The 21,441-nt window shown below is 33.3% G+C and overlaps 8 protein-coding genes and 3 pseudogenes across 11 annotated transcripts, besides 7 other annotated features; 6 read left to right on the plus strand and 5 right to left on the minus strand.

Moving 5' to 3' along the window:
• Nucleotides 1–17,592: part of a mobile genetic element that runs on past the window's edge.
• TVAGG3_0112530 lies at nt 23–439 on the plus strand (annotated as a pseudogene). The gene has a single exon. A coding segment is annotated over exon 1 (417 nt).
• On the plus strand, nt 2,001–2,345 carry TVAGG3_0112540 (uncharacterized protein; the record flags this gene model as incomplete). Its single annotated transcript, XM_001297811.1, has 1 exon — nt 2,001–2,345. One exon carries the CDS (start codon nt 2,001–2,003, stop codon nt 2,343–2,345), a length of 345 nt encoding a protein of 114 aa, XP_001297812.1.
• TVAGG3_0112550 (uncharacterized protein) lies at nt 2,369–2,821 on the plus strand (the record flags this gene model as incomplete). Its single annotated transcript, XM_051223229.1, has 1 exon — nt 2,369–2,821. One exon carries the CDS (start codon nt 2,369–2,371, stop codon nt 2,819–2,821), a length of 453 nt encoding a protein of 150 aa, XP_051108215.1.
• TVAGG3_0112560 (HNH endonuclease family) lies at nt 5,058–5,426 on the plus strand (the record flags this gene model as incomplete). Its single annotated transcript, XM_051223230.1, has 1 exon — nt 5,058–5,426. The coding sequence occupies one exon, from the start codon at nt 5,058–5,060 to the stop codon at nt 5,424–5,426; it is 369 nt and encodes a 122-aa protein (XP_051108216.1).
• Nucleotides 6,170–6,348: a mobile genetic element.
• Nucleotides 6,724–6,753: a terminal%2Cinverted (terminal inverted repeat of MuDR-2_TvMULE3 transposon ID:TVAGG3_0112580).
• Nucleotides 6,724–7,039: a mobile genetic element.
• TVAGG3_0112590 (zinc ion binding protein family) lies at nt 8,006–8,743 on the minus strand (the record flags this gene model as incomplete). The annotated part of the gene is made up of 1 exon (XM_001287549.2): nt 8,006–8,743. The coding sequence occupies one exon, from the start codon at nt 8,741–8,743 to the stop codon at nt 8,006–8,008; it is 738 nt and encodes a 245-aa protein (XP_001287550.1).
• Nucleotides 8,744–10,635: a mobile genetic element.
• Nucleotides 10,998–11,553: a mobile genetic element.
• Nucleotides 11,526–11,553: a terminal%2Cinverted (terminal inverted repeat of MuDR-2/MuDR-2B_TvMULE3 transposon ID:TVAGG3_0112610).
• TVAGG3_0112620 (uncharacterized protein) lies at nt 11,695–11,940 on the plus strand (the record flags this gene model as incomplete). Its single annotated transcript, XM_001297812.1, has 1 exon — nt 11,695–11,940. One exon carries the CDS (start codon nt 11,695–11,697, stop codon nt 11,938–11,940), a length of 246 nt encoding a protein of 81 aa, XP_001297813.1.
• Nucleotides 11,963–12,340, minus strand: TVAGG3_0112630 (DNA/RNA polymerases family; the record flags this gene model as incomplete). The annotated part of the gene is made up of 1 exon (XM_051223231.1): nt 11,963–12,340. A coding segment is annotated over one exon (378 nt), but the record flags the coding sequence as incomplete, so codon positions are not given.
• TVAGG3_0112640 lies at nt 16,287–17,043 on the minus strand (annotated as a pseudogene). Its single transcript has one exon. A coding segment is annotated over exon 1 (757 nt).
• A 449-nt stretch (nt 17,593–18,041) lies between the features above and the next one.
• On the plus strand, nt 18,042–18,889 carry TVAGG3_0112650 (annotated as a pseudogene). Its single transcript has one exon. A coding segment is annotated over exon 1 (848 nt).
• A 4-nt stretch (nt 18,890–18,893) lies between these two features.
• On the minus strand, nt 18,894–19,136 carry TVAGG3_0112660 (serine threonine-protein phosphatase family; the record flags this gene model as incomplete). Its single annotated transcript, XM_051223232.1, has 1 exon — nt 18,894–19,136. The coding sequence occupies one exon, from the start codon at nt 19,134–19,136 to the stop codon at nt 18,894–18,896; it is 243 nt and encodes an 80-aa protein (XP_051108218.1).
• A 17-nt stretch (nt 19,137–19,153) lies between these two features.
• Nucleotides 19,154–19,516, minus strand: TVAGG3_0112670 (uncharacterized protein; the record flags this gene model as incomplete). The annotated part of the gene is made up of 1 exon (XM_051223233.1): nt 19,154–19,516. One exon carries the CDS (start codon nt 19,514–19,516, stop codon nt 19,154–19,156), a length of 363 nt encoding a protein of 120 aa, XP_051108219.1.
• Nucleotides 19,517–21,441: the final 1,925 nt, after the last annotated feature.

A 21,441-nucleotide genomic window follows, 5' to 3' on the forward strand; every position in this document is an offset into this window, starting at 1 on the left:
AAAAATTTATCCGATAGAAAAGATGACGAAATTCATCTCAGTAAACAAGTACATGTCAGGACTTAAAGAGAACTAGACCTATTCACATATTTGAATGTTTACTTCTACCATTTTGAAAAGTCTTCATTCAGCAAAGTTTGGAACATCGAACCAGTTAAGTTTGCTATTGTGACTAAAAATGGTGCGAAATTTGAAGACTTAGACATAGAAGGTTTGTTAACAGTCAAAGAAAGTTTGACAGAAAGTTCTCAAACCTTAAAGAAGGCAAAGCATACAAACTTGTTATACCTTATGAACCAAAGAAGACAGACGACTATGAATATTATGAGTCTAAAGTTGTAGAAGTTCAAGGTAAATTGGGTAAAAAGATTTAGAGTCTAAGCCAGTGTTTATTCCTAAAGAGGAAGAGAACATTGACATTGACCCAGAAATGTTCTAAAAATAAAATTTTATTTTTACATGTCAAATTTCTTTTTCTCTGGAACTGGTTCAGGTTCTTTCTTCTCTTCTACTTTCTTTTCTTTCTTTTCTTCCTCTTCTTTCTGGTGGAGTTATGTCAAATTTGCGCATATATTTATGTAAAGTTCTTTGTCCTTTAATAGCTCATCTATTCTGTTTTCTATTTCATCTTCAAGAACAGCGCATGTGTCTTTTGCATTCTAAGAATTTTGTTGGACTTCATCTTTCCAATCGGCGTCATCTCTGTCAACAAGTCTGTCATTGACAAATTTTAAGACGGCTCTGCTTAATGTTTTATGGTTCTTGTCATATTCCAGAAACAGAACTTTAGAACAAATTCACCTTTCTTGTTTACACTATGTAAGATTTTATGTCGACAGATGTTTTGCTGTCAAAAAGTTTGTCTCGAATATAGATAGCGAAATCGCTAGACATTTTCTAAAAGATAAAAATTTTAATTTTTCTAAATATATTTAGAAAAAAAGTTTGCTGACATTGACAAAAATTTGAGAATGTTTAAACAAGAACAAGAGGAAGTTAGAAAATGCTCAGATAAAGCCTATACATGACAAGTTCTTATTTGCTCAGAATGGTATAACAGGTCTAATTGCACCACCTGGGTCGGGTAAGACTTTCACTTATCTTAAAATGGCTGCACAACAACAAGAACTAGATGAGAAGAACCCATTCTATGAGTTAGTTGTTATTTGTTCGACTTCTGGTCAATTTGACCAAACCGTCAATTCGTTCAAAATATTATAAAGAAGTCTAAGTTAGTATGTATAAAGGATACTGAGTTGTTAGATTGGATAAAGAAGTACCAAAGAAGAGTTTTGAAGTATAATGCTATAAATGAGTATATAAATTCTAAGTTTAAAGACCCAAATGAGGAAATGCAGAGAATATTAGAGAAGAAACACTTCAGAAACAAACAGAAAGAGATAGAATACATTCGAAGAAATTGCAATCTTACGATTGGAAGACTTACCCTCATAGATGTCTTCTTATCTTAGATGACTTTCGCTCTCATCCTTTGTTAAAGAACAGAGACAAGATATGTGTCGAATTCTTAAGAAGCTCAGACACTTTAACATCTCAGTTGTCATTTGTGTACAGACAGCAAAGAGTTTAAGTAAGGATGTAAAAGAATACTTACTGACATAATACTTTTCCCCGATTGTCCGAAGACGATTTCATGGAACTTATGAAAGAGTCCATGGCAGTAAGTTTGACAGACATGAACTATGGGAAAGTACAAAGTCATACAAGACCCTCATACTTCTTTCAGAATTCATATCTACGCAAACAAAGTTCAAATTGTAAAAAGTCAAGCTTGAAAAATCTAAGTGTTTAGTCTTAGTAAGATGGTAGCTTCTTAAAGCAAATACCATTGCTGAGTTTTATGTATGTGAAGAGAAGTACAATGAATTCAATTACGAGTACAATTGCAATGACAACTAAGGCAACTATTTTTGTCTTTTGCCAGCAAGGGTATTTCTTCTCTTCCAATGGTTCGGCAGAACTATACTCACTCATGAGAAATGCCAAAACGGTTTAATAGAAAAAGTGTCATTTTTTCATGTCCGAAGACTCGAAGGTGCAACACTTCCAAAATACCGACGAACTCAGAAGAGCAGCATGGCAGTATGTTCTTGACAACTTCACTTCATCATTTTCCAAGGTTGAGTACAACTATTTCAACTGTGAACCTTGTAGTGACCGGTCTTCCTGCAAATGCAAGTTCGGTCAATACACAGTTTATGGTGGCAAGAATTGAAATTCCAGACCCAACTCCAACAAGAACTCTCAAGTTACCAGAGACTCGTGTGAAGAAGAAACCTTCTGGTAAGTTTCTTATAGCCATATACATGGCACGTTTAGAGTAAAAACATGTTTTTTCATTTTTTGAATGAAGCAAGTTAAATTCGTCCCACACCAATCTCAATGGACCGATGAAGAGTTTCAAGTCATGGTTGAAGGCGTTGAGAACGACATAGACGGCGAACTTGAAAGAGCTCAAACCACAATTGCAACCAAAATTGCAGAAGTCAAGGAACAGATAGCTCCACTTAAAGCTACCAAAGCTACTCTTGACCTCATGGATACTTACCGTTTAGATGTCAAGAGAGGAATAAGACAATTAAAATTAAAACTCTTAAATTACGAAGCTATACTCCAGAAGTTAGCAGAAATGAGAAGACTTTACCAGAGCTACTTACATGTAAGGGACTTACCTTCAAGCAGTCCGACCAAAGATGAATTTTCTGACATTGTCCCAATTTTGTCCGAAAGTCAGCTCATATGTTTTGAACTGCTCCCAACATATCCAGAATATGAACGTTTGCCTGAACGAGTGTGGTAGAATTTACGAAAAAGTGACACTTAACCTTAAATTTCCAAACACTATTTTTTGATTGTATTTTGTTATTTATATATTTATATATATAAATATATTTATATATGTATATTATATATGTAATATATTTATATATGTTTGTATTATATATGTATATATTTATATATGTATATATTATATATGTATATATTTATTATGTATATATTTATATATGTATATATTTATATATGTATATATTTAATATGTATATATTTATATATGTATATATTTATATATGTATATATTTATATATGTATATATTTATATATGTATATATTTATATATGTATATATTTATAATGTATATATTTATATATGTATATATTTTATATTATATATTTATATATGTAATATTTATATATGTATATATTTATATATGTATATATTTATATATGTATATATTATATATGTATATATTTATATATGTATATATTATATATGTATATATTTATATGTATTATATTATATATATAATATTTATATGTATATATTATATATGTATAATATTTATATATGTATATATTATATATGTATATATTTATATATGTATATATTTATATATATAATTTATATATGTAATAGCATGTATTTATATATGTATATTTATTTAAAAAAATTAAAAATAATATAATTAAAATTTATTTATATTTTAAATTTCATACTGATCTTCGATTCCAATTTGTGAATTGATATCATTAACAATTGAATTTCGGTGCACCCCTATGAGAGCGCTGGCGACCGAACACAACTAGTAAGATTGTGTATTAGAAACTGCTTCATGCTGTGTTGAGTAAGCTTCGATGTCTTTGTAGGATAGCTTTCTGAAGCGAAACAAGATAGTGTTGAAAAAAAATTGAAAATCTGAGAGACTGTGCAAGAGCCAACGACCAAAACACTACCAGTAAGATACAGCAGTAGTAGCTGCTTCATGCTGCATTGAGTATTGTTGAATAATTTGAAGTAGTGGTTTTTGAAATCAGCACCCCTATGAGAGCGCTGGCGACCGAAACACAAACTAGTAAGATTGTGTATTAGAAACTCTTCATGCTGTGTTGAGTAAGCTTCGATGTCTTTGTAGGATAGCTTTCTGAGAGCGAAACAAGATAGTGTTGAAAAAAAATTGAAATCTGAGAGACTGTGCAAGAGCCAACGACCAAAACACTACCAGTAAGATACAGCAGTAGTAGCTGCTTCATGCTGCATTGAGTATTGTTGAATAATTTGAAGTAGTGGTTTTTGAAATCAGCACCCCTATGAGAGCGCTGGCGACCGAAACACAACTAGTAAGATTGTATTAGAAACTGCTTCATGCTGTGTTGAGTAAGCTTCGATATCTTTATCAGACCACCTTTAAATTAACCACTCACATTCTCACTGTGGTCCATCTAAAATTTGTAAACTTTATGACATAAAATTATATTTTATGCAGGATCCCACCTATTACTTAATCTTTTTGGAATAAATGTTTTATAATATTTATCGATTGATTGTAATTTTTTGTATAAAAAAAAGTTTTTTATTTATATTAAAAATATATTCGGTTAATGATATTATCTTATAATTTGTAAATAAATCTAGTAATAAAATAACTTTAATAGTTGGTGTCACTTTTTCGAAAATTCTGGTTTTTTCGTCCCAATTTTGTCCGAAAGTCAGCTCATATGTTTTGAACTGCTCCCAACATATCCAGAATATGAACGTTTGCCTGAACTCTTCCGCAATCTCAAAAAACGTTTTTTGGTTCTCATGTTCGAAACTTTTATCGGAAGAGACAACAAACGTTCAGAAGAAGAACAAGATATTATTTTAAACTTGTTGTATGACTTAACTGTCATAACAAGCTTTTTGAAGTAAAACCGCCATTCTCAAACCACTTCATTTTTTCGATGTCCGAACAAGCACCGAAGCCGAACACAATAGCAGATGTCCTTTCAAGGTTGCCAGACAAGCGCCCAGTTCAAATTCAAATTGCCCAATTGAAAGCTCATCTGACAAACACCATTAAGACTCTCCAAAGTATCTTATGACAGAGATGACCAATCTCAAAGCCGATGTCCTCATGACCAAGCTTCCAATGAGAAATGCCTGAACGATTTCACGGAAACCTTGCGCAATTACGAGAGAGAACCGAGACCTTGCCAGACTCATCTACCGTTTCTTCGAAAGAATAGACGCCATCTGGAAGTACTCGGAAAGGACAGAACATGCAACACCGTACTTCGGAGTACCAAATTGAAGAAGGAATTGTCGAGGAAGAAGAGGAAGAAGAGGAAGAAGAGAAACACGAAGAAGTTCCTGAATCCGCTACATGGGCAACCCTTGTTGCCGATGACGGTTACGAAATTTCCCAACCCTACCCATACCAAATCCGCAACAAGGAGACAGGCAAGGTTCTTACCCCAGTCCTCAACAACTTGGGACACTTGAACCTTAACCTTCGGAATCGCGGTTCAATCTCCATGGGCAAGCTTGTCGCAATTCAATGGGTTCCAAATCCAGGCAAGAAGACGAAGGTCAGACACATTGACGGTGACAAGCTCAACAACCGTAAGGAGAACCTCGAGTGGTTCTAAGAGTAAAAAAATATTTTAGGGGGAAACCCCAAGTAAATTTAAGTGTTTAGTTGGATAAGTAGGCACTATTAATGGTAATTTGGAAAATTAGCTCCCGACTATCTCATACCGAAATGGCTCACAAAAAAGTGACATTTTTGGCGCCAATAATTTGATTTTTCTGATTCTTTCTATTTAGATATATTTATTTAATATTCATATTCCTTTATATTGCCTCATATTATTTCCCATTTTTAATCATATTATACAAATCTTTAATAATTTTTAATGTTTTGAGCTTCAAAATCTTGTTCTAACTATTTTCATTCATATATCCTAGAAAAAATTAAAAAGTTTTTTAGAAATAAAAATGTTTGTATGTAAAGTATTGAAAATATTCTAGATGAGAAGACATTCTCCAGAAGAGATTGATATTGATTGGCTTTGTGCGAAAGCTAAAATAAATCATGAAGGCAGAGTTATATATAATCATACTATCTTAAAGTATTCCTAGAAATTTCCAAAATTAACCGAAATATAACTGGACAGAATTACTATTTTCGAGATAAAATTCATATGGAAATACTAATTCATAACGCTTTATGTTATATAAAATTTAATTTATAAAAATTTCAAAATAAATCAAATTTAACACAATGAATATAACTGCAATCGAGGTTTTTGACGATTGATTCTTACGAAAGAAGTTTTCCAAACTTTGAGTTAATGTCTTGACATAACTCAAAGTTTGGAATCTAATAAGGGGAATTGTAGGCTATGAGGTACTGATTATATATCAGTGCCTCATAGCCTACAATTCCATTAGAAATGGAGAAACTTTGTCCGCATAACTTATGATGCGGACAAAGTTTCTCCCATTTCTACTTAGAATGAAAGGGCAAGAGGTATATAGGTACACTATATATCTCTTGCCCTTTCCTTCTTACCTAAAGACTTCCAATCTTATTTTTTTCCCCAATTTTCCCCTAAATTTAAATCTATATTAATATAAATAAATGCATAATATCAATCACAAAAATTAATGTTTATTTTTTTAAAAAATGCCGCGCAATTTAAGGTTTTCTGTCACTTTTTTGTGAGCCATTTCGGTACGAAACAAAATTAGCTCCCGACCTTTGAATTGGGCTCTTTCGTTATCTTCCCAGTTGCGTAGGAGGTCGTCCCAGAGGAGTTGGTAGAATTGCCAATTCAAGGACGATTTGTCCTCCCAGGCATTGAGGATGTACTGCTCGTAGAGTCTCATGACCTCTGCCTTGCACCAGACACCCTCTCCCTTGGAACGTAAGGCTTCTTCGAAGAGTATATAAGAATTTCCGAAAAAGTGACACCGAAAAAGTGACACTTTCAATAGGGAGTAACTCTTAAAAGGTGACAATTTAAAATTCACAATAAATAAAAATAATAAATTTTTTAGTCTATTAAATTATTCTTTTCTTTGAAATCCTCCAAAAATTCTTCGAAATGTTCTAAAATATAATCTGGAGAATTATAACAAAATTCATTAATTTCTAACATATACGTATCTAACAATTCATTTGGAATTTCAAACGATCTTAAATATGTAATTGAATTTTGTATCTTCTCATTTATTTGAGAAAGTTTTTCTTCAGCATGTAATGCATGAAAAATAGCGTGACTTCATTTTTGACAGTTTACAAATGTAAAGTGTTGCATCCTTAAAAACTTGGAAATATATACATTCATGAATTATCTTGTATATTAATTGAAAATCCATAAAACCCTAACAATATTTTTTCTTAAAACAAAACTATAAAAATATAAATAAAATTAATCGTTAAATAAAAATATTTGATATTAGAATTTTATTGGAAAAATAAAAAACTTAATATTTTAAAGAAATACTTAAATACTTGAATGTTTTAACTTTTACATTATCATATAGACTCTCAAATTATTAGCCATTTTGGCTGAGAACTATGGTCTGCGAGGTACATAGATAGAATCAGTACCTCGCAGACTATAGTTCTCTATATGGCGCCGAAAATTTTTGGTGAAATGCGACGACATTTCACCAAAAATTTTTCGGCGCCATAGGAAGAATTAGAGGGTGTGAGATACTATTACATGCTATAGTACTCACACCCTCCAAATCCCAATCAAAATCGCATAAAATTTGCTACTTATCTTCAGATTACCTCCCATTATAAAATATATCATTGCTATCTCATCGTACTATATTTCCACCCTATTGTATTTAAAAATATAAAATTTTTTGATAATATATTTTTATATCTTGAATTTTCAAACAATATATTCACAGATAATATAATGGGAAATCTATCTCAACCTAACCTTAAAGTACCAAACTCCTGCTTGCATTCTCACTCACAAATATTAAACACCCATCTCCAAAAAACTAAATTCTTCACAATTTTTTTAAAATTGAGAACATAAAAAACGTATGCATTCAATAATTTAAGATACTAACAAATATTAAAAACTTCAAAATATCAGATATTAACGTTTTTCAATTAAAAAAATATCATTTTGCTTTTCAATTCGACAAATAAATCGTAAATATTTTTAATTAATATCTGATTTACAGCATTATTATCCATTTATAAATCTGACAAATAAATGACAAAACCATCAGAAATAGTGTCACTTTCTGTCAAAAGTGAAGTCACGCTATTTTTCATGCACAACAGTTTTTCTTCAGCATTTTCCAATAAAAATCTTAATGGATTCAAATTGGCTTCTTGATTCTGAACAAAATTTAATACTTGGTATAAACGTGATTGAACTTCTCTTTTCAATTTTGTTTTATAATCTGTCAATCGAGGCTCGCGAATTCTAATTGAAGGAATAAAACCTGTTTGAAGTAAATCGTTTTTAATACGATAAAAGTAATTGGGTGCAACTTCTTCTAAAAGATTTTTGACAAAAACATCAATTCTTTGATTTTTAACGCAGCCAAAATCGTGATATTTTATCTTTTTAAATAAAGATTCAGAAACGTTATTCACAACGGTTAATTCATTTGGTCTGGCAGCGGCTATCCACTGTTGTTTTTGAATGTCCCACTGACGTGTAAAGTATTGATTAAATTCCAATTGATCTTGAATTTTATCAATAATGTGCTCTTTATACATTTTTGCAGCATCTTCTTCTGTGCAATCACGATAATAACATAAAATGTTCATAAATTTTTCGACTTCTGATCTAATCTCTTCATCATTTATCTTTGAGAGATTCTTTTTAAGTGCGCGTATTACATGTGGCGCGCACCAAAAGATATTGCACTCCGGAAATGAATTCCTAATCCCGTTGAAAATGTTTAGTGCACAGTCAGACATGATAAATTCAGGTTCTGTGTGAGTTGTTTCAAAATATTTACTTAAGCAAAAAGAAATATTTTCACTATTATCTGGATATATTATAAAATAACACAAAGGGATAGAATGAGTATTAGCAAATTTGGTAGCTAATACATAAAAAGGAAATCCATGAATAATTAATTTAAACGTAGAGTCTAAGTGATAAATTGGTGGTTTTTCATGAATTTGAGAGATCATATCATTATCAGAGTAAATAAAAACCAATTTGTCTGGAAAATCAGTATCTTCACCTTGAATGTCAAAATAAATAAGGTCATCATGTTGATCTTCCCATTGATTAACATAGTTTTGTAAAGATTGAAATTGATTTAAAGATATGTCTGGTAAAGATCTCATAAGATCTTTTTGTTGTAAATAATATTTCAATTGATTGATTGCAGTTTGTTTCATAGTCATGTGAATACAAGTATGATCTTTAGGTATTTCAAGCGTTTTGTTGACTTCTTGTGTTGCATTAAGTGGACTTCCGTGATTCATGAGAAATTTTTTAATCCAAGCACGGTAAGTACCACTTGTAGGTGTATTTTTATGTTGTGGTGGTGGTCCTGAGTGAATATGAGTTAAGTTTGCAGATTTAAAAATGTAATTGTCGAAATTTTTAATAAATTTAAAGCCTGCTGGGCAGCCTTCGTATTCGCATCGGTGGTAGATTAATACTCCTGTTCCAATTGATAGTTTTTGTGGGTCTTTGACAAATCTTATGTTACCATGCAGCTCTGCAGCTATAACAAAACGAGAATATTCTAAATATCCTATGGCTTGATCAACCTCGCATGGAGGATCGGGTGGAGGATGTTGCATTGAGCAGCAAAAAGGAAAAATAAAATTGAAAACTCACATTGAAAAAATAACGGTTTAATAGAAAATATTTTTTTTCTTCTGAAAAAGAATTATCTTTGAGTATCTAAATTGGGATAAAGGATATAGAATAGATAACTAGTACTTAATATATGATACATGTACACGAAATGGAAGAATGTGTACTAAAAGAAAGAGAAATTTTAGCTTAATATTTTACATACGAATCAATTATCTTTGGTTAAAAGGTAGAATTGTTGGCTATGATGTACTGATTCATGATCAGTACATCATAGCCAACAATTCCTTATACAAAATTCAAAAACTTGGGTGCAATCAGTTCTGATTGCACCCAAGTTTTTGAACTTTCTTGAGGGAATTAAAGGGTGAGAGATTTATAGTCTATCTATATATCTCCCACCCTCTAATTCCCTCCCTGACAGCGGGAAACTTTGTCTGAATGTTAAACTATTCAGACAAAGTTTCCCACTGTTTGCGAAGGAATTGTTGGCTATGATGTACTGATTCATGATCAGTACATCATAGCCAACAATTCCTTATACAAAGTTCAAAAACTTGGGTGCAATCAGAACTGATTTCACATAAGTTTTTGAACTTTCTTGAGGGAATGGAAGAGTAAGAGGTATACATTATGAATATATACCTCTTACCCTTCCATTTCCTCTCTGACAGCGGAAAACTTTGTCTGAATGTTAAACTATTCAGGCAAAGTCTCCCGCTGTCAGCGAAAGAATTGTTCCATCTGGTGCATAGAGTGTGAATCTATGCACCAAATGGAGCAAGTCCCTCGCGAAATTGCCCAAACTTGCGTCGCATTTCAAAGATTGTGACCCAAATTTTGGCGATTTCTAGTAGAGATGGAGTATTTTGAGTCACTGACCTATATGCAGTGGCTCAAAGGGCTCCATCTCTACTTTGAAGCAAGGAAACTTTCCTCGAAATTTTGATAATTTGAAGAAAGTTTTCAAGCAATTAACAAAGGATTACTCGCTATGAGGTAAAAATTCTAGATTTTCACCTCATAGCGAGAGAGAGGGTCAAAGTTGCTATTTGTCACTTTTCCACAAGAATATAATGGGGAAAAAGTTATCATATAGTTGATCTCATTCACTGAGGTGAGAGATGCATGTAGTGTAATGGGATAAACAGTGGGATTGCTGCTCTAAGTCCTAGGTTCGAGACACATTGGCTTCATTTTTATCTTTTTTATTGACGTAAACTATTCAATTTTTGTGTTATCCATTCAAATTTCAGAATTTTTTTTGCAGATTTCACGCTACATTCGAAGTTACCTTTTGTAACAACCACCACCGTCTACGAAAGACGAAAGTGTGTCACGATTTCACCCGGAAATCCGACGGTTGTTTAAGAGTAAGCACTTTTGGCACCTACTCCTCATAGCGAGAGCTTCCCTTTCATTGCTTGAAAACTTTCCCCAGCTTCAAAATTGGGGAACGGGCTGTAAAGTCGACTCCGATACCAGAGTATTTAAAAGAGAAGCCCTCGTACGAGTTTCTATCAAGACCTTCTCATTCAAGAAGATCTTAATAGAAAATCGTACGAGGGCATTGGAAACTCGCGTCTGGTACATGTTGGTACCAGAGTGTTTGAGATTTGAAGACTCTGGTACTAACATGTACCAGAATTTATGATGAATTTAAGATGGACCATTATAAAATGGTAGCGGTTTGTTTCAAAAAATTTTAGATGAGATTTGCATAGATATAGATTATATGATTTATACATATGAAAAATAATATATAAAAATATAATTTTGAGATAATTATGTAAATAATATTTTAAATATTTGAATTTGAGGTATAATTTTATAGTAAAATATATTATAAAGAGTATTTATATAAATATTGTTAAATAATATAAGTAATAAAAATTGAGACCCCTCCCTGTTTTTGATGTTTTGTCACTTTTTCGGTAATTCTTATTGTTTCCAGGATGTACTGCTCGTAGAGTCTCATGACCTCTGCCTTGCACCAGACACCCTCTCCCTTGGAACGTAAGGCTTCTTCGAAGTGCTCGAATGCGATTGGCTGCTTGACCATCCGAAATGACACTTTTTGTCCGTTTGGTCAATGTTCGTGTCTCGTGCCATAGTCGACGAAAATACAGACAAACAGGTTATATATGAGTTTGAGACCAAGAATGGTGTAACTCGACCTGTCCGATTCAAAGACTCCGAGGGCGACCATGAAATTAAACGGAAATTAGCTAGGAAGGAATATAAAATGGACTGGTTGCCGCCACCTCCACCTCCACCACCTTTACCTGTTCCTCAAGTAAATAAGTCTTTCCCGTTCCCAAGAATTCCCACATTTTAATTCAAATTCGAATAAAAATTTTTTATTTCATGCAATGTTTAACTATTTCACCATCTTCTTTAACACCCCAGTACTTACGCTTGGAGAGGACATGAACTTCGGTGAAAATTTTGTCCAATTTGAATTGACCCATCTTTTCACCGACCATTCCCATTTCAATGAGTTTGTTATAGCCTTCTTCGTTCGTCATGAGTGCGTCAATGTTCTCATAGTAAACCTTGACTTTGGATTTGACTTCGGAGAAGAATTTGTTGTACTCGTCAAGGACTGCCTTTGCGAACTGAGGGTAAGACCAATGTTCGACAATAGGTTTTAATGTGGTTACTAAGCCACTTTGACCTTGAGTGAATTCGTACTTCAAAACAAAAGGAGAAAACCTTTCAACAAAGTTGTCGACCTTCTCATAATGTTTACTCTTCATCTCTTGAGGTTTCTTAATGGAATATCCCCATGTCGAATTCATAAGCAATTTGAGTGTCATTGCAAGTTTGGGGTTTGAAGCTTTCCTAATATCATACAGTTGTTGTATGACTTTTCCAACTGTATAGTTCCTTCCCGGGAACTCACCATCTTCGTTTGGAATTCCAGTCGGAATATATTGGACAAACCTCATGTATGCAGCGTTAAGGTCGACATAGTATATCTTTTCATCTGAGTCGAACTTGTTGCAACCAATTGGTCCAGTTTGTGGAAATTCAAGTGAGTCTCTTATCTTCTGAGAAACTTCTCCTGTTATCTCATAAACATCGTCGAAGCAACCTGTTTCATATAAAACCTTCTGACCTAACTCAGATGCTCTCCAATATAATTTGACGTCAATTGGATGTCTCAATGGAAGTTTGTTTATAGCATCTTGAAGTTCTTGCAACCTCATTGGAAGTTCTTCTGGTTCAGGTTGGTATCCGAACATACCAACCCCTTGTGGAACCGTGTACTTCTTTTGTACTAGAAACTTTGTCTGGAACAACTTTTGGTCTTGCTAACAATGAAAAGTTTGTTTCGTCTTTTGGTACAAAAGTTTCTGTCAGCTTGTCATCTGGAATTGGTTCCAACAAACCTTTCTTGAAAAGAATGTTGACAGCTCTGACAATGTTGCACTTACTTTTACCAAAGAATGGGTTTGTAAGACTTTCGTTCAACATGAAGTGGTTGTGGACAATTACAATCTTCAACTATGGTAAGTCTTTGTCAACAACATAGTCGTCATGTGAAGAACCTTTAGCTGTAGGTATGTTGACTCGGATATTGACGTTTGCCAACGGTGCAATTTTTGCCAATTGACCTCTGAGAATGTACCTTGTCTTCACACATGACTCAAGATACTTCATCTTCTCATCTGTAACAAGACCAGAGTTCCTGAGACATGTAAGAATGCAAGGTTCATTGACAATTGTTTCAATTGAATTGTAAATTCCATACCTTGTCAAGTCAATGTCAACTTATTTATGAAGGGGAAGTATCCAGCATGTTGTCTGACTGCTTGAGGGTTAGGTTGGTACCATTCGAACTTGACACTTGCAATTCCTTCAATTGCATTCAAAATGTCTGAGTCGGAGTCAACCATTTGTTCTCTCTTGTAGTCTTGAAAGCGTCAAGAAGTTTTGCGGCTGTTTGTTCATTGCCATGTGCATAGTAAATGTGACCATCCAAATCTGTTATGGTCAATCTGAGATTGTGTCCTTTCTTATTTCCGTCTGAATTGCAGCAAGTACTCCATGAAGCCTTCTTTGTTCTTTCCTTCGTCAAAGTTTACTGTAAAGGTTCGACCAGATGTAATTTGACTTCTAACTTCACGATACTTTTCATATGCATATCTTGTTCTTTCCATGGGAGCATGTGCGTCTTCACCTTTTCCTTTTTTCCTTCTCAAAGATGCAATTGTTCGTCATGTTTCCAGTAGAATCTGGCAAAGCCGTCGTGTCCTTCAACTTGAGGTTCACTAACATCGAAAGGCATGTCCATAAGACGTTCTTCTTCTAACCTCTCTAGTCTGTTTGGATAATTGGCACGTGCTGTTTCCAAATCCATTTCGTAGCGAAGACCAGACAATTTGTCATAGACTTTTATGGTCTTCCCTTCCTATATTTAAAATTCTTCGAAACTCTCCAACCATATCTTTGTAACTCTGCTTTTATTCTAGCAGACTTTCTATCCATTCTATATGAGGGCATTTTTATAAAAATAAAAAAATATTTTTTCTTTACTTTACATAACCGCCTGCTGCCATAAGTCTTTGACGCCAACCCATACCAGCTAATGAAGGTTGACTTGGTTTAGTTTGGAAACTAAACTTTGGTTTTGGTTTATCTTCAGTTTTTGGTTTTTCTTCTTCTATCGGTTTTTCGTCACTTTTCGGTTCCTCTGACTTTACTTCACTTGCAGGAACAGTTGTGTCGTCAACATCTTCATAAATATCATATGCCATTTGTTTTTGTTTTCCTTTCAACTTTTTGTGTTTGTTGTAAAGTTAGAATATTTCGACTCTAAGTCAATGAGATGTTCTATAATGAACTGTTGGTCAGTGAAGTAAACTTTTCCATCTGTTGTCTCGAAAGCTCCTTCAGACTTCAATATTTATTTGTGAGAGTCTGTTTCTTTTTTAGATACTAGCCGTTCCATTTCTATGAAAAAGTGACTTTATAGTTAGGGTTTGTATTTCCAGACCTGGCACTTTCTATTATTGAATTTTTCTCTTCATCCGTAAGTTCTTTGACATTTTGACAATGGTTCTGAACTTTTTGTTTGTGTGTCAAATCTACCGTTTCAACTTCTTCGGTCATTTCATCTCAGTAAAAAAATTTAGTTTGGTTTGTTTTCAACTGGTTGTTTAGGTTTTTTTAAGTCGGTCTAAAACTTCCTGAGGTATAGGAAGAACTTTACAAACACGTGGTGTAACTGCTGGAAGCCGACAAATCCATCTTGAACTCATTTGTCTCAATGCTGCATTGTTCATTTCATCTCAGTAAAAAACTTTACATTCCCCACGTTTGAGGTGGTTGCGGTTGGTTATTGTTTACCCACTGTTGTGCATGGTTATATCCTCTGTTAAAGAATCTTTCACCTTGGTCCATATAGTGTCCTGCTTGGTTATAGTAGTCATTTTGCTTTGTTATAATAGTTTCCTGCTTGTCTTCCTACATTGTCCATCCATCCTTGAACTTTTCCTCTTGTTTCAGGATTTGGAATAAGATTTGTTGCATCTCGTGCTACATCCCAACCTTTCTGTACAGTTTGTATAATAGGTTGTGCTTTCTCTTTAAGTATACCTAATGTACCCAAAATCTTCCTTCCAACTCCAAATACACCTCTGGCTATTGTTCCCACTGCGGGCAAAAATCTGGATGCAACTCCTGCTAATGCGCCAAATAAACCCATTTCTTATAGGGTAAAAAATGACGAATCCAAACAAGGACCCCTATGTTTCTAACGCGACAAAGAAAGCACTCATGATAAAAATTTTTAGTTCAACACCAAATGCTTGGTTTATGGATATCTTGGAAAACATTCCGAGAGTTAGAACAGATGGACCTCCATACTGGTTAATATTTGTTGGTCAAAACACAAGATACTGTGAAGCCATACCATTATGGTCCAAAAATATTTTAGATGTGAAAACTGCTTTGACAATATTCGTTGACAAATACCATCCAACAAAACTGACATCTGACTGTGAAAGTTCTTTCAAATCAGATGAATTAAAAACTATCTGCGTTCAAAAAATGTAAACCAATATTTCATTGTCGACCAAAACCATTCTGCTCTTGGTGTCATTGACGGTTGTATAAAAATGTTAAGAGACTTAAAACCAACCACAAGGTGGTGAAGCAAATGAAATGTCATATGACGACAAATATAGACACTTCTCCATGGCAAAGATGAGACAAGTTTTAAATATTTACAATAACCGTAAACAAAAAGGTTTGGGAAACCACTCCCCTGAAGAAATGAAAAACAACCCTGACTTAGAGAAAGACTATATATTTAATAATTTAGTCAAAAGAGACAAACAAGAAAGAATGCCGGGCTTCAAACTTAAGAAAGGCGACAAAGTAAAAATAGAAATACCTAAACGCGACCCATATGAAATACTATTGACTATGACAACAATGGGAACCCGACAGGTACTCACATTCGTGTTCGTAAAAATAGAAGAAAGTATACAAGAGAATATTATGAAGTTTTAGGCAAACATGGCAAATGTACACACTGCAAGCAGAAGATAAAACTACTATTGTCAGACCTCGTTTCAAACTTGTCAAAGTTCAAGGTGGTATACTTTCAAAGACAGTTCCTAACAAATATAAGACAACTCCTGACGAATATGCTAAAGAAGTTGAAAATGACGACTAAGCATTTCTATACCATGCGTAAACTGTCATGTAAGGTGGCATGTATTCTTTACTTTGTCCCGTTGTTTGCGTATATCCTGAAACGCGATGTGTATGGTTTCCTCCTCCCTGAGTGTCACTCCAGTAACAATTTATAGCAAACTTAACCTCGTCTTTAACATCATATCCTTTACCTTTTGTCATTCCTGACCAATCCCAATATCTATGCTTATGCCAACCTGCTTGAGATGTACTTAAATCTATGTAGTGACTGTGTGCAGGTAAATTTTCACCTGAAATCGTTTTACTTCCACCTGTTTCCTTTTGAAGAGTTTGCACAATACAAAAACCTGTCGACTATTTGTTCCCATGCACCAACACCAAACATTACTTGAGGACCTCTTGCTTCCATAGATGTATAAATAGAACCTACTGGGTTCATTAAATCAAACATATGAGATATTATAGGATTGTCTCTTTTGAACTTAAAATATAGTGCAACTATTTCAGGTTTCTTCTGGTTTGTGTCAGAATATTTTTTATAATATAATCTTATGTTTTCAGGGTAGGTAAAATCTTGACTATAATATTTATTTCTGTCATCTGTATAATAATATACTATTCTCGTTTTTTCTATTGCATTATATCTTTTATATCTATAATAATCTAAATATAATGTTAGCTTTTGTTCATCTACATGTGGTGTTCTATCGTCATCTCCATAGTCATAATAATATGGTGCTGGAGCTGGGTCAGGCAATGTCATATCTGCCATTTCATAAACTCTTAAATATTTCTTTTGTTCGTCTCCATATAAGTTTAAGTAGCAGTTGTTGTCTAATGGAACTTTAACTTGTGTACCATCATTCTTTTTATAGCTTACATACATTTCATTGTTATTTTTCGGAATGAGTTTATGCCGTGTACCATTTTTTAAGGACTGTACCAACTGCCATCTAAAATATTTATTTTCTTCATTGACAGAAAAGTCACCAACAATAGTTTCAATATTTTTTGTTCCTATCAAACTTTGGTATATTTCATTGACATATGTTTTATCTGCTTTCTTTTCAAGGCTAACGTTTAAGTCTGTTATTTCAGAAGATGTATGTGTATGTCCAACGGCACTTTTCCTGTTTAAGGTTTCTTGTAAGTTTGTAATATTTGCAATGGTATGTGTATGTCCAACGTCACTTTTCCTGTTTAAGGTTTCTTGTAAGTTTGTAATATCAGATATAGAATGTGTATGAGTCTTATCTGCTTTTGTCTCTAATGTTTCCTTAAGACTTGGTATTTGGTTAATATAATGTATATGAGTCTTTTTAGAATATTCGTTTTCAGCTCTTGTCACTTCACTTGACATTTTATTGTCAACATATGTTTTGTCTGCTAGTTCAGGATGAGTATGTTCTTTTGTTGCATAAGCATTGTTAGCTCTTTCTTCTTCTTTTGCTATTGCATCGTCTACATATTCTTTGTCAGCTTTGTTGTCAACATCTGCTTTCAAAAGAAGTTCATTTATAGGTTTCTAGTTTAAAGTTCCTTTTGTTGGATTTATACAGACAGTATGGTTCTTATTGTCTTGAAACAGAAACTCATCTGTCATTGGGTTTATTGTCAGTTTTAAGTCACCCCCTTCAATGACTCAGATATCTTAGAATAGTTTGAAAAGTTTGTTGTGTTCTTATTTAGAGCTTGCATAATGAGTTGTCGGTTGTGTTGTATTTCTCGCATAGACGCTGTTTCATTTGACATTTTTATTATAGATAAAATATGCTTCCAATAGAAAAAGAAAATTCAAGAGTTGCTACAACTAAACCATTAGATGAACTTTTTACTAATGTCGGTCAAAAGTTTGAGACAGAGACCGTAAAGCATGAAGGCTATCGTTTGACTACCCATTAAGATGGTTAAGAGACCCATCTGTCACAAAAGCTATTGGCTTTCGTAGAATGAAGTTTGTGTCTGTAGAAGATAAAAGTTTTCCATTTATTGTAAGGTTTCATATAGATTATACATCTGAAGGGCAACGAAAAATGTGGGAAGAAATTGAGCTAATACAAGTTGACCTCTCATCTTCTCTACAGACTGCATTAAAAAATATAGAAGATAAAATAAATTCATGTTATGCAAAATATGCTGATGAATATGCGAATACCAATAGCACACTTTATGTGAGAATTGTATATGACAAACAAAATTCACAAGTGTCATTTCAAATCTACGAAGACAATCCAAATAAAGACGAACAAATATATACAGAATTCACTGCAATGTCATGGTATTATTTGCAAAGAATGTTAAATCAGAAAGTTGAACCTCCTTTAGCAAATATCTACAGTCGATATGCAAGAGATGAACCATATTTATTTAAAGATGTTTTCGACCAAGATGCTGTGATAGTTCATGCTTCATTTTCTGGCGCCCAAAACTCTTTCTTATGCTTGACAAATGACTTTTACGAAAAACCTACAAAGTTATACGAACCACCAAGTGGAAGTATTTCAGACTTTCAAGTATGGTTTACTACAGATGGAAGAAAAAGAATAATTCCATTATACCATGCGTTTTACTTAGAACTTAGTTTCATATACAACTACTATCGAACGATAAAAATATAATTTTTTAATACGGTTGAGGTGTTGGATTTGGTTGCCAACTAGACTGTGGTGCAGGTTCAGGCTGTTGTATAACAGGAGCTTGTTCTTCTGGTTCAGGGTCTTTAGGTATAATACCAACAAACTGACCTACTCTTTTACCAATATTTTTGACACCGTTCCAAATTCCTCTTCCGACAGATTTTATTCCATTCCATATACCTCTTCCAACTCTTCTGAAGAAGTTTCCAATACTACTGAAGAAACCCATTTACTACGTGTAAAAATCTAATATCCGCCTAGTCTCTTACGTTTCCTGTTGAGTTCCATAGCATTCTTTAACTGGAGCTCATACATTCTGTTTCTCCTCTGGTAGAAAACATATTCTGTGTCAACTCCTGTGTTCGCGTCATCTGCATAAAGTTGTTTATATCCCACTTCAGGGTTTGTATAAAACTTTTTCCATCTCATATTTGCATACCATGGTGGCAAACCTAACGCAGCGTCATTTGACATGGCAGTTTGCATTTGTACATCTGTTGGCACTTGACCATAGTTTGCCATTGCAGTTTGTATTCTAACTTCATTTGGAATATTCTCTGGGTTTGGTTGTCCAGGTTGCTGTGCATTCGCTAAGTTCTGTGCGTCCATTTAATATTAGATAAAAATATCTCTTACGAGTACATATACTGAACATTTGCAGGCATTGGTTCATCTTCATATTCTCTGTAATTTTCTGCCACGTCAAATAAATAAATGACACAATGGAAAAAACCTAAAACTAACAATCCGATTTCAAACCACATTTACTTACTAATAAAATTTCTTTATTGTGACACTTTCTCCGGTTTATAGGACCTCTCTCATATTCTATCTTGTCATATCTAAACTCATAGTCGTTTATATCTTCTAGCCATTTCATGACACTTTCTAAACCACTTTTATCGGATGTAAAGTAAAAGCATGTATGGTTATGTATAACGTCTAAAGTTTCTAAAGAGTCTCTCAAAGTCCAGTCTACTTGGTATTGAAAATCCCATGTGTTATAGAACGGCGGGTCCACTATAAAGAAAATATTTTCCTTGTCTTTATATTTTTCATACAACTCTGTCCAATGACATCTCACAAACTCTATACCCTCAATATATTTTTCTATGTCCTCTTTGAAAACATTTGTATAGTTAAGATATAAAACTTTTGACATAAGTGTTTCAATGTCATGAACTCTTATAGAACCACTATATAATAGTCTAGCAGATATACTATCCCAGTCTATATATTCTGCTTTTTTCAAAACCTCTCTCACAATATCTTTCTTATCTAATGGTATACGTTCCATCTTACCTATAGGTATCTTTTCTTTTAACTCTTTCAATATATTGTTTGTGTCTGGAATATGTTTGAGACGGTCCATATAGTTGTCGAAGTCATTGCATATAATCTTTGAGTCAGGAAATACGGTATGACATAAATGGGATATATAGAAACTTCCACCGAACAAATCTACAAATGTTAGACCATTCGGTAGTTTCTTAAGTTCTCTCAATATAATATCTTTACATCTACTCTTATTTCCAAAGAACGGTAACGGCAGTTTTGTAAAATTCATTTATATATATCTCATATCGAAATGGCTCACCAAAAAGGTGACATTTTTGGCGCCAATAATTTGATTTTTCTGATTCTTTCTATTTAGATATATTTATTTAACCGAAATATAACTGTACAGAATTACTATTTTCGAGATAAAATTCATATGGAAATACTAATTCATAACGCTTTATGTTATATAAAATTTAATTTATAAAAATTTCAAAATAAATCAAATTTAACACAATGAATATAACTGCAATCGAGGTTTTTGACGATTGATTCTTACGTGAAGTTTTCCAAACTTTGAGTTAATGTCTTGACATTAACTCAAAGTTTGGAAGTCTAATAAGGGGAATTGTAGGCTATGAGGTACTGATTATATATCAGTGCCTCATAGCCTACAATTCCCATTTCTACTTAGAATGAAAGGGCAAGAGGTATATAGGTACACTATATATCTCTTGCCCTTTCCTTCTTACCTAAAGACTTCCAATCTTATTTTTTTTCCAATTTTTCCCCTAAATTTAAATCTTATATAATATAAATAAAATGCATAATATCAATCACAAAAATTAATGTTTATTTTTTTAATTAAAATTGCCGCGCAATTTAAGGTTTTCTGTCACTTTTTTGTTAGCCATTTCGGTACCAAACATATATATAATAATAAAAATGTTTTTACCCGAAAAGTGACAGAAAAGTGACAAAACATGAAAACATATATAATTTGTGAAAAGTGAAACAAAAAGTGACATTTTAAAAAGTGACATCATTAATATGATGTAAATAATAACGGTTTTGGTTTTGTCACCGTCTGGTCGGCTGGGGTTCGGTCCTCCTCTTGGGTCTTGGGCAAAATTTCTTATGGGCTAGAGGGCGCAACGCGCCTGGAAGCCCCACTTACCTGACCTGAATTTACTTTAATATTCTTAATTGTTTTCTTTTTTATATTTAATTTTTGATATCTATTTTAAAAAACTTAT

This window comes from Trichomonas vaginalis, chromosome IV (assembly GCF_026262505.1).
Source record: "Trichomonas vaginalis G3 chromosome IV, whole genome shotgun sequence".
NCBI lineage: Eukaryota > Parabasalia > Trichomonadida > Trichomonadidae > Trichomonas > Trichomonas vaginalis.